Below are 12,915 nucleotides of genomic sequence, written 5' to 3' on the forward strand. Positions count from 1 at the left end.
GTGACTTAAAAGAAAACAATTCTTAGAAAATAAGAATAAGTTTGACAGTTTATAATAATAAGAAAATAATTTCCACTTAGTTTGCATATTTATTTTTTTTACACATGTAACTTTTTACATTATGGCTTAAAAGATTTTCTCTCATGTGATGGGATGATGAGCGTGTTCTCAATCAAAGTCATTGATCCCAGTATCAGGCAGCAGATCTGTTCTTTCTACAGGGTCAGCGCTTTCCCAGATTCACACAGAGCTCAGAGAGTCTCTCTCCATCACCCCCCCAGTCCTCCACCTGTTCCCCTCAGCTCTAACTATTGTCCCCCAGGCAATAACACCATTCAGCATGTTGCTGCTCCACATGCCTTATTGTCTCATAGAGCTCTCTGATTGGCTGAGACTGTGGGAAACTCCAGCCAGACCAGGACCCACACATTCATATGGAGATGTGGGACTATAAATAGGAGGGATGAAGCCAGCACAGATCAGATTCTCTCTACAGAGACCTCAACAGCACAGAGATCCAGACATGGCTCCTACAATCACTGCAGCAATGACCAATTCTCAAGACCACCTGACTCTGACCCACAAGGTAAACTCAAGCTTCAAGGACACTTAAATATCATTCACAAGACAGTGTTTGTGCTCATGTTACCACTTTACTCCACAATAAGTTTATTAATGACTTTGTTCTTCTTTCTGCAGCTCAGAAAGCCTCTGGTGGAGAAGTTTCGCAGAGAGTGAATCAACAGCAGCATCGAGCATCTCAAGTCTCTCCTGGGTCCAGAGTTCCTCAAACAGCAGCCAGACTCCAAGCTGGAGAAAGCAGACATCCTGGAGATGACAGTTTGCGTACTGACACAGCTGCAGCAGCAGAACCAGCAGCAGAGAAGACTGCTGAACCACTTCAACAAGCTGCCGTCTTCCTCTGATAACAACCTGACAGAGGTTGACTCCTCTCTTCTGAGCTCCACAGTCCAGACCAGCATCACCACAGAGAAGAGTCCAGGCAACAGTGCCCTCTGGAGGCCGTGGTAGACTCCTACAGACTGGAGTTACTACCAGACAAACTGAGATGACCATACTGGTCAAAGATTACTGGACTGGTTTCATGGAAATTCCATACACTTGTTCTTCTGTATGAACAGAAGGCTGTAATTTATGTTTTTTCCAAGAGGACATTTCCTAAGGAAATGACAGCAACAATATCTTTCATGTGAAGAAAGAGAACATTTTGTCATGCATGTTGCATGAATCAAACCTCATTGCATCAGCAATTATTATTATAATGCTCTGTACGTAATGTATTGGTGATATTATAATGCTATGGTAACATTTGTTACTATTGACTAGTATTGATGTTTGTGATCAAATATCCTATTTGTACTTTTATTGACATATTGTCAAATGATGAATTCATTTTAATCTTTGTGATTACCCAAAACTGATCTGCTCTAAGATTCAATTGTTTTTGTCTATTTTTTCAAAAGGTTTTTCCTAATATCACAATTTTACTGTGGTACTTTTTATGCTTCACTCTGTATCATGTATTGATACAATATCATCAAATAGTTATATTTGTTACCTCGTAATTGTAATTGATTATATTGATCCAAATCTTACTTGTCCTTTTTATGGACATTTTGTCATAATTTTGCTCATTTTTGTGATTATTGAAAACTGATCTGTTTTAAAATCAGTTTATTCTTTCACAGTGAATGGTCTGTTCAATGTCATTTTTAAATGACAAAGTCGTTTTACATTTTCAGCTGAAATTTACATTTGGAATTATAAGAATGATGTGATCTATTGTAAGGTCTTTTAGTATTTTTCAATATGTATGAGTTTTTAATGATTTTTATGGACATTCTCAAAGCACAGTGATCCTGTGTCCTGAAACACTGTAAACAGTTTGTCTTTTATAAAGACAGTGGTTCCTTTACTCTCTCTGAGTACAGTGTCTTGTGGAAATCTACAAGTTGTTGTTGTGATGTATCATCACTTCATTTATGAGCTGTCACACTTTAGGTGGCTCATTGTGTGTTGGTGAATAAACAAAGTGCCAGCTGAAAATGTTTGTCTTCTCATGTTAATTTTCCTAAGTTTTCTTTTTTCAGATCATAAAAATGAGAACTCAGACATGTTTTATTGAATTTTTCTACAGTATAGTTTTATTGAGTTCTCTATAATCAAGTCCATATTTAAACAACTATTATCCACATGAAATTAAGCCCATTCGACATAAAGTTCGAGGAATAATAATGTTTTACTTAATTTGTCAACTCAAGAAGTCAAATATTAAAATCAGCATTAAAAAAAATGTTCAGTATGATATTATTTTGGTATATATGTCACTTTCAAGTGTTCTGTAGTTTACAGTCAACAGCTTCTGTTTGTAAAGAGGTCACGCACTGTTTTTAATGTGCTGTATAATAAGGCACACTTCTATTGTTCCCCCAGTGAAAGGACAGAGTGTGGGAAACCAGAGAAAACTCACTCACAGAGCCTTGTGGGACAATAGATCCAGACCTTTGCCCTGAAGACACACACATTAGAACAGACTCCTGACATGGACACTCTTTGGTATATGACTGAGATTCTCAAATATGAGCTTTTTAAAATCCTGTTTCAAATATTGCGTTTGATTTAAACTTTTTCTTCCCACTATAACATCACCTTCACCCAATTTACATACTACATCATTATACTTAATGTATTAGAAATAAGGATTTGGTAACATTTTTTACCTTTGTATTACTTTCAGTTTGTTTGATTGCTGTGGACTTTACTCTCTGTGAATATTTCGGCTGCTTTTTTGTAAGATCCAGTTGTTTGTTGCTTTCTTTTAAAAGGTTCACAAAAGATCACACCATCACAATTTTGTAATGATTGTGATCTTGCACATTTATGTATTTAGTGGTCGTTAAAATGCTCTAATTACACTGTCATAAAAACATTACATTACTATTATTATTATAATAAATAGCAAATTATTGACTTTGAACATATTAATTTTGGTTGTTTTTTTACCAGTAGTTCTTCCTATACTCTGTCTGAGCATTTCCATGTCACCTGTTAATGACTGTTAAAAACTTTCTATCACACTTCTGTCTTTTCTGCTGCCATTTGATAGTTTAGAAACAAAGTTGAAGTAGTGCTTACTCTGCACATCTAACTATGTGAAATCTCAATAAATCTGAGATAAATAATAAAAAATAAACATCCCTTATTCTTCTTTAGAAGGATATAGACAGGATATGGGATGATAAGTTCTTTTTAGAGAGGAGGAAAACTTTGGCTCCAAGATAGACAGGTTTGTTTCATATTACTGGATTATTAATACTAATACATTAGAGGTAAGTGTCATTGTACTGTTGCAACTTGTGAAGATGTAATTAACTTTAACTGACATTTCTTGCATAGTTTAATGAACATTGCAATATAAATACCTCAAATATTTTCAATATATTAGGGGTGTTAAAATAATTTAGTGAAGTAAAAACTACTATATTTTCTATAGAAATACAATGCAGTTCAAGTAGAATATAGTAGAATAGTACAAGGACCTTCCTTTACCTATACATAATCTTTTTGCTGCACATACTGATGAATGTATTTATGTTTTGTCTATGATAGATGTCTTGTGTTTTTTGTTCATAATTATTTGTAAGTGCCCTAAGACAACTGTAAGCTGATGCCAACCAGGCTTATGTGGTTTTAACGTCCTGCTTATCTCCTCTCCATCTGCCTGGGTGCCTCACTGCTGTATGTGGAGGGTCTCAGGTTTCCCAGTCCTCCTCTGAGCCCCCACAGCCTCCTGCACAAGGCTGAACGTGCCCCGGTCACACGCCCTCCTCTCTCTCTGGTGCTGGGAGCCACAGCGACACACGGCTTCCCACACTTCTGTATGCAGCCTGCTCAACCGCACACACAATAGAAGTGTGTCTGCTCCCACAAAGCCTCATGACTGTTCTCAGGCAGGGAGAGGACAGAAGGCCACTTCACAGACCAACCATCTGGTTTGGCTGTAACTCACTGCTGAGACACGCAGAGTGAGAAAATGGAACTTTAAACAATATCACAGTTTTGGGTAAAATTTCAAAATTTATTAGTGAAAACTGAACTAAACAGTCAGTTTATCTCAAGAAAAAGAGAAATCAATGTAGTATACCCCTCTGAACAGCATTTATTTTCAGTAGGCAGGAAATGCCAGAGATAGAAAATTTTGCTGGTGCAGTTTAATTGATCAAACAATATTTAACTTTACTGCCAATTAAGGTTCTTTGCTGTTTCACATTAAAATCTGTGGCCAGATCTGAACATCACAGTAGAAACAAAATTTTCCCGTGTCAACTTAAGGAAAAACATTTTCCCACTGGTCTTGCTGATTTGTCACATATATACATATTTAAGCATCCCACCTGTTCTATGTGACAGCCATTTAATTCACTCTATTGTCCTGAGCTCAGAGGCTCATGATTGGCTGAGCAGCAGAGAGAGCGCAGGATGAGCAGCATAAATACAGAGCACAGACGCTGATGTCGGCAGAGACATCCTCTGAACCTTTCCAAGCAGGCTGATCTTCCCACCACAAGAAACACACCCAGACATGGCTCTGTATGCAGACCTCGCTCTCCAGGACAGCGTGAAGGAGCAGCTCTTCAGGTAAGCCAGATCTTCATGGGCCAAACCAAAACCATTATTGTCATTCATAAGTAAAAAATACATTCCTGCTTGTTTTGTTTCTGTCAAAGATTTTTTTTTCATTTGGGTTTATTTTTTTCTCTCAGGTGTAAACTCCACATGTTGGAGAGGAAATGTTGCACTGGAGTGGAGAAACTGAGGGCTCTGATAGAAGAACACCTGCACAACGGGATCCCTGTTTCAGACATCCTGGAGAAAACAAAGTCCTTCCTCACCTTGAGAAAAGCACTGCTGACACACAACGGCTACTCCAAATATTCCAGGGACATTTTACGTCTGTTTCCTGATGCAGAGGATGACGTGGCTCCCCTGTGTTTTTAAGCGGGATTAATAAAGGACTTCAGAATCTGTTTACGGGGCGATTACAGATATTTGACCTGTAAACTACATCATATTATTGATGCACTGCATCCGATGAAAATGTGATGATGATTGTAGACAGATGCTTTATTTGCACCGTGTCAAGAGGATTCACCGAGACTAATTTGACTTGTTCAGCTTATTCATGCTTTTCCAAGAAAAAAAATCTGTTTGTTGTGACTCTGAGCTTCACTAAAACCAGAGGAGCAAAACTGGATGCAACTGATTGAGTAAAGGGGCCACTTAGTGACTGAACAGAAGACTGTTCATAAATTTTGTGCTGCTATTTGTGGGATTTATGATTCTAGTGGTTGTAGTTTTTCTTGGAACAAGGCCACAGAAGATAAATCCAGTCTGTTAACTATGCAGAAACTAGTTACAGATAATATTTGGGACCGAAATGTCCTAACAGATTTTATTTTGTCTCTAGAATTTTCACTGATTGTTTCTTTTTTACATTTTAAGCCAAAATACAATATTTTTTACATGAAAATATTGTATAGGCTAATATTGTGTAATTGGGAGACTGCCTTGTTTCAGGGTATAATGTGTTATATTCTTATACACCAACTTTTCTTCTGAAAAGAGACTTGTTATTGTTTTGTGTATGCCATGTATGCAGAGTTTGTTTAATTCATCAGTTTTATTTTTATTCATCCAAAGTGGATTTAAATTTGTTTTGGCGTTTTACAAAAAAATAAAAATGTAAAAGTCACAAATCCTTTTATGTCCTATTTTACATCAGTTTTGGGGAATAACACAATTGAAACTAGTTATTTTCTGCAAAATTTAAAATCTTCTGCACATGTTCAAACTATTGTTAACTTGTACAAATAATTAAATATGATGGGACTTTGATCACAGTACAAACATGGAACAAATACTTTATTCACATTTTCTGCTCCATGACACAGCCTCTGCTAACCATGACACAAGTACAGACAAGTATCACATTAAAGAAAAAACAAATGGAGACGCTTTATTAAAGGAGAAACGATGCAGGGGGTTCCTTGAATGACAGATCTCTGTCTATAGTTGAATAATTATGGGAGGCAGCTCATCATCAACAGAGGGATCATCTTTTAGAGGAATCGACACTTAGCAAATCTATGCTGAAACTTTGTTGCAGGTTCATGTGAGATGAGAGATGAGACACTTCAGTTGGTTTTTTACTTATCACCACATTCTGTACTAATTCTGAATATTTCCGACATGATGTCAGCCACAGGTTTACAGTTAAAGAGCTGATCCAGCAGCTCTCTGACTGTGGTTTACTGACACGTGATGTGTTTCTTAGATCTGGAATAATTGTTTATCAAATGCCAGAACACACTAATTACTGTCTGATCAAATTATAACTGTGGAATTTTCTTGTTCACATGGCTCAGCATTCTGCATCTTTCATCTTTACATGCTTTACATGCTTTACATGCTTTCCTCCATTATTAAATTCAAAATAAAATTAAAATTAATATTGGTGCTAACAACATGCTAAAAATGAGACAAGCAAACCTTTTGTTTTCTGATTGTTTTAATTCGCATCACTTGGCTTGAAGAGATACATTCATTTTCCAAATAAGTCCTTCACTATAGGTATGGGTGCTGTCACTCACAGAGTTACACAGCAGCACATTTGTCTTGATAGGATACCAAAACAAGCTTCATCTGCTAAAAATGCAGGCTGTTAATATATATAAAGCACATTTGAATTAATGTGGCTTGTCAATACAACATAAAAATCTCAAAACATGAAATTTTTTAAATAGAAAAAAACACACAGTGTTACCAACAATATCTAGGCATTCCCAATGAGAATAAGTAAGTCTATTTCACAGCGTATCACCAGAAGTAAAATTATAACTCTGAATTTAAAAACAAAATATTAACGAACTTGTTGTCTGCAAATATCACAGAAACATAGAATTTGACCTTTACAAAAGGCGATAACATTTAAAATTGCAATGACTTCAAAATAAGAAGACCATAAGAGAAGCACAAGTACAGGTGCATTTATATTTTAAAAAGCTTCATTCCTGAGCTTCGTTGATAGGTCTGTAGGAGTCTACCACGGCCTCCAGAGGGCACTGTTGCCTGGACTCTTCTCTGTGGTGATGCTGGTCTGGACTGTGGAGCTCAGAAGAGAGAAGTCAACCTCTGTCAGGTTGTTATCAGAGGAAGACGGCAGCTTGTTGAAGTGGTTCAGCAGTCTCCTCTGGGACTGTGTCTTTGCCGCCTCCTTGGACAGGAAATGCGACACCTCTTGTACACACCTGGAGTAGCCTTGTTTGACAGCGGCTGATTCCACAGCTTGATGCTGCCGCAGTCGTCTCAGGAAGCAAACTGTCATCTCCAGGATGTCTGCTTTCTCCAGCTTGGAGTCTGGCTGCTGTTTGAGGAACTCTGGACCCAGGAGAGACTTGAGCTGCTCGATGCTGCTGTTGATTCGCTCTCTGCGAAACTTCTCCACCAGAGGCTTTCTGAGCTGCAGAAAGAAGAACAAAGTCATTAATAAACTTATTGTGGAGTAAAGTGGTGACATGAGCACAAACACTGTCTTGTGAATGATATTTAAGTGTCCTTGAAGCTTGAGTTTACCTTGTGGGTCAGAGTCAGGTGGTCTTGAGAATTGGTCATTGCTGCAGTGATTGTAGGAGCCATGTCTGGATCTCTGTGCTGTTGAGGTCTCTGTCGAGAGAATCTGATCTGTGCTGGCTTCATCCCTCCTATTTATAGTCCCACATCTCCATATGAATGTGTGGGTCCTGGTCTGGCTGGAGTTTCTCACAGTCTCAGCCAATCAGAGAGCTCTATGAGACAATAAGGCATGTGGAGCAGCAACATGCTGAATGGTGTTAATGCCTGGGGGACAATAGTTAGATCTCAGGGGAACAGGTGTAGGACTTGGGGGGGTGATAGAGAGAGACTCTCTGAGCTCTGTGTGAATCTGGGAAAGTGCTGACCCTGTAGAGAGATCTGCTGCCTGATGCTGGGATCAATAACTTTGACTGAGCACACGCTCATCATCCCATCACACATGAGAGAACAAAATTTATGCCATAAGAGTTTTCTAAAACTGATCATATGTGTTTCTGTTTTATACAGATCAAAGGTTAAGACTATCACACAGGAAGTATTTCTTTGCCTGGCTTCTTTTCTAATTGGGTGGTCTGCTAATACTGTTGAATCAGCACTTGATCTGAGAGTCATACAAATTTTAGTAAATTAACATCAGACTCTGGATATAACAGGACCTTTAAAATGGTCTCTGTATGTCCTAATCAACAGCTATATATAGTTTGATCATATTTCAAATAAAGTTGGACAGGACCTGTTAGAAATATCACTGAATATCATTTCAACTTGTTGCACCATGATCGGCACCTGATTTAGGAATGCACACCATTTCATCTTTCCTGTCATAATAAACCGCCTGGAATGCAGAGAAATCATTTCAATAAAAAAGAGGTGCAAAGTACTTTTGAATGTCCATTAATCCTTAGTATGTCTGCATTCCTTATAGACATTTTACAAAAGCCTGGTAATGACGGGTCCTGATGACAGGAATTCTATTCAGAGGCAGTGAGACAAAACTCTGAAGTGACTCCATAATTAATGTGATGCAACCAGACACACTTCTTTTCTTCTTGAAGGCAGTGAATGGACAGAGTGTGGGAAACCAGAGAAAACTCAATCACAGAGCCCCTGTGGGACAATAGAGACCGCCAAGACAAAGAAGTTTGTAAGGGGGTGGAGGAATTCTTTAATGTTCTCATTTTTCATTCACTAAAACTGGTAATATGTATTTTTAAATTCTAAGGTTGGTTTTTGTATATTTACAAATCTTGAAAATTACTCACATAGCAGTTTTAATAGGGGGCATGTTCTTCACTGAAAGAAATTAAATGATAGTTTGCCAAGAATGTGATGGAACCAAATATATTTAATATTTCGTTCTTCAGCCTTTTAGTTATCATTTTTTAATTTTAAACCATTTGTAAACCAAAATGCCTCATAGCCTTGATTCTCTAAATAATCTCCACCCTACTTAGCATTTATTAGCTGTATATAAACATGGAATAAATTGCAGATATAAGAGGTGGAGATCCTTCACTTAAATAAAAGTAGCAGTACCAAGCTGTAAGAATTTTTCACTACAAGTCCTGCATTTATAATTAAAATTGTGTATTACCATGAAAAAGGTGAACACACTCTTTTTGCAGAAAAAAGTGTCATTGTCTGTGTTTTCTACGGTTTTATGTTAATATGTGGTTGTTCATACTAACACTAATTTAAATACTACTGGTAGCAGGCAAAGACAAACTCATTTACTCAAATTGTTTTTTAAACATAATGTATTTAGCCTAAAATGTGAGACAATTTACCCCACCATTACAGGAACATTTCATTCTTCTGTTTATCAGAGATATTGAAGTTCAAACTGGACAAATTTTAATGGCTCTCACAGGACAGGTATGAATTATATTTTGAAAAGTACCCACCAACTATAGCTGGCAGACACTTGTAGTGGAATCAAAAGGAGAATATTAAGTTATAGAATGTAGTGGAGAGCAGTATGTAGTTGCATAAAGAGGAAATAAAGTAGATGATTGATCAGTGTAATGATTAAGTTAATGTACTTAATTAAAAACCACTGGCAGTACTGACAATATGGTAAAACTGGTATATGATAGAATATCTTGTAGTTGTTGACAAATGCTGTACCTTAATGAACTCTTAAATCTGTCCATATAGCTGCTTATTGTGACAATATAATGTGTTGATGTTAGTGTAAACTATGTATTAAATGTTTTTTGCGGCTTATAAATATGAAGGGTTAGAGTGAAGTGCACCCAGAGTAAAGCTCTATCTAATTATCAAATCTGCACCCAAATACGTTTAGTTGATTAGATGTTAGATTACATCCCCTGTCAAAATATTTGCGTTTGTGTTTGTATCTCTCGAACTCCCTTCTTCTAATTGAGGAGTGTTTAAGCAAACTTTTGCCTGGGGGAGAGCTGGGAGCTCCTTGTGCAATGTTGAATTAGCATTTAACAAGGCACATGTCTATTGTTGACTGGGAGCTCTGTCAATGGGGACAGTGTGGGAAAGTCGTGAGAGCACAGTCACAGTTCACTGTGATTAACATCCTTAATGCTACCAGCACCCGACTATTCTCCAAGGGGAGTTGGCACTTGGAGTTCTTATTCTCCTTTTTCTGTAGTTCTTTCATTGCCAGTTTCTCTGTGTGGTGCCAACTCTCACTTTTGCCAACTTCACTTCCCGTCTGTTTAACCGTTGATCATTTCAGTCTAGACATTTTTATTTTTTGATGAATGACAAACTGTCAATGCAACGTCACCCTTACAAGTTATTAAGACTTGTGTTTTGACATGCATATGCCTTTGTAGAAATACTATGTGTTTTTGGAAACCTCTAAATAAACTGAAGGATTAAACAGACAAAAGAATCCTAGAACGAAATAGAATGTGAATTTGATATTGTTTAAACCACTACTGTATTACCTATGATCAACTTTACATTCAAGCTGCTGAAAAACACCTAAATATTATGCTAAATTATAATAAAGTATTTACTGTAAACCAAAGCTCTGAATAAACCACTGACTTTCTTTCTATTGAGATGGTTAGGGCCATCAGATTCTGTCTCTTCTACAACACTGGACCAATTGTCACAAAACTGATGGGTTCAAACTTTGATTGTGCTGCACTGATCACAGCTCACAGTGTGGGAAACTGACAAACTCCCACCTCACTGAAACATCCTGTTACAACACAGAGGCCAGGTCTGTTTTAATGGATGACTTTATGACTTTTTGTCATTATGCTCAGTTACTCAGCTCTTCTTATATCCAATTACTTGGGACAGTAATGTTCAGAGTTGGTTTAAAAGGCCTTGTTACCTTTTCATAATTCTGAAATATGTTTGATTTCGTATATGGGAATATAACGTTTGCTTTTAAATCATGGTATTTAATTTCAAATCAGTTATCAAGGGATGATTCAATAATAAAAATGAAACAATAGTAAGGTAAAGAGATTTTTGTTGCACATGCTCCACATGTGATGATGGGATGACGAACGTGTGCTCAGTCAAAGTCATTGATCCCAGCATCAGGCATCAGATCTGCTCTCTCTACAGGGTCAGCACTTTCCCAGATTCACACAGAGCTCAGAGAGTCTCTCTCCATCACCCCCCCAGTCCTCCACCTGTTCCCCTGAGATCTAATCATTGTCCCTTGGGCATTGACACCATTCAGTGTGTTGCTGCTCCACTTGCCTTATTGTCTCATAGAGCTCTCTGATTGGCTGAGACTGTGGGAAACTCCAGCCAGACCAGGACCCACACATTCATATGGAGATGTGGGACTATAAATAGGAGGGATGAAGCACAGATCAGATTCTCTCGACAGAGACCTCAACAGCACAGAGATCCAGACATGGCTCCTACAATCACTGCAGCAATGACCAATTCTCAAGACCACCTGACTCTGACCCACAAGGTAAACTCAAGCTTCAAGGACACTTAAATATCATTCACAAGACAGCGTTTGTGTTCATGTTACCACTTTACTCCACAATAAGTTTATTAATGACTTTGTTCTTCTTTCTGCAGCTCAGAAAGCCTCTGGTGGAGAAGTTTCGCAGAGAGCGAATCAACAGCAGCATCGAGCAGCTCAAGTCTCTCCTGGGTCCAGAGTTCCTCAAACATCAGCCAGACTCCAAGCTGGAGAAAGCAGACATCCTGGAGATGACAGTTTGCTTCCTGAGACGACTGCGGCAGCATCAAGCTGTGGATTCAACAACTGTCAAACAAGGCTACTCCAGGTGTGTCCAAGAGGTGTCGCATTTCCTGTCCAAGGAGGCGGCAAAGACACAGTCCCAGAGAAGACTGCTGAACCACTTCAACAAGCTGCCGTCTTCCTCTGATAACAACCTGACAGAGGTTGACTTCTCTCTTCTGAGCTCCACAGTCCAGACCAGCATCACCGCAGATAAGAGCGCAGGCAACAGTGCCCTCTGGAGGCCGTGGTAGACTCCTACAGACTGGAGTTACTACCAGGCAAAGGTCATATTGGTCAAAAGTCATGAAATATTATATTGAGGTGTTTGTTCAAAGTGCTTCTCTTACCTCAAAGTCCTGCTGGACTGGCATTTGCTTTCTTTTTCAAAGCATGTTTTCTGAAATGTATGTATTCCATGAATACTACTGATTTATGAATATAGCCAGGAATATTTTTCAATGTGCATATTTTGAGATGTACTATGTATATTTTTTATATTGTAAAAGATTATTGACCCACGTTGAGTCACTGATATATTATCTCATATTATCAGCATGATTTGCTGAGTCAATGGTGCAAATGTGACTTTGAACTGTATTTTTTCTCGCTGTAAGAGAACTGATTCACTTTGTTTAGCTTGAACTAAATGATTCCCTGTCTTTAATGCAGATATTGCAGATGTGCACTGTTTCAATATACTGTATACAAGTTTTTATCGTGATGTATCATCACCACTAGCACCTCTGTTGAGGTACAGAAGCATGATGTGATTCACTTATTCCTTTGCAATAAAAACATCAGCTCGAACTTGAAATATGCCATTTCCTTATTCACAATGACAATCAGCAGCACCTCATCTGAATGAATGTACAGTTAATATAACATAATGGAATATTACCACCTCTCACAGCCCACACCATACCACAACCTTATTTCTGTTATGGTTAAGCACTACCCCCTAGTGATCATTTTAAGTACTGTATACTCCTTAGGAATAGATGCATTACCTAATGTAACTGCAAAATACAATTGCAATTGACCCCTTTCACATATAT

At 37.9% G+C, this 12,915-nt stretch overlaps 2 protein-coding genes and 1 pseudogene across 2 annotated transcripts; 2 read left to right on the forward strand and 1 right to left on the reverse strand.

The window, feature by feature from the left end:
• The first annotated feature begins 380 nt into the window (after positions 1–380).
• LOC113130718 (transcription factor HES-5-like) lies at positions 381–1,136 on the forward strand (annotated as a pseudogene).
• Positions 1,137–7,115: 5,979 nt separating this feature from the next.
• Positions 7,116–7,859, reverse strand: LOC113130577 (transcription factor HES-5-like). The gene is made up of 2 exons (XM_026307324.1): positions 7,654–7,859; positions 7,116–7,540 (listed from the first exon to the last, which is right to left on the reverse strand). The coding sequence occupies exons 1-2, from the start codon at positions 7,774–7,776 to the stop codon at positions 7,121–7,123; spliced, it is 543 nt and encodes a 180-aa protein (XP_026163109.1). The 5' UTR covers positions 7,777–7,859; the 3' UTR covers positions 7,116–7,120.
• A 3,611-nt stretch (positions 7,860–11,470) lies between these two features.
• Positions 11,471–12,296, forward strand: LOC113130578 (transcription factor HES-5-like). Its single transcript, XM_026307325.1, has 2 exons — positions 11,471–11,578; positions 11,692–12,296. The coding sequence occupies exons 1-2, from the start codon at positions 11,516–11,518 to the stop codon at positions 12,109–12,111; spliced, it is 483 nt and encodes a 160-aa protein (XP_026163110.1). The 5' UTR covers positions 11,471–11,515; the 3' UTR covers positions 12,112–12,296.
• Positions 12,297–12,915: the final 619 nt, after the last annotated feature.

The sequence above is a fragment of the Mastacembelus armatus genome, chromosome 5 (genome assembly GCF_900324485.2).
Source record: "Mastacembelus armatus chromosome 5, fMasArm1.2, whole genome shotgun sequence".
Taxonomy (NCBI): domain Eukaryota; kingdom Metazoa; phylum Chordata; class Actinopteri; order Synbranchiformes; family Mastacembelidae; genus Mastacembelus; species Mastacembelus armatus.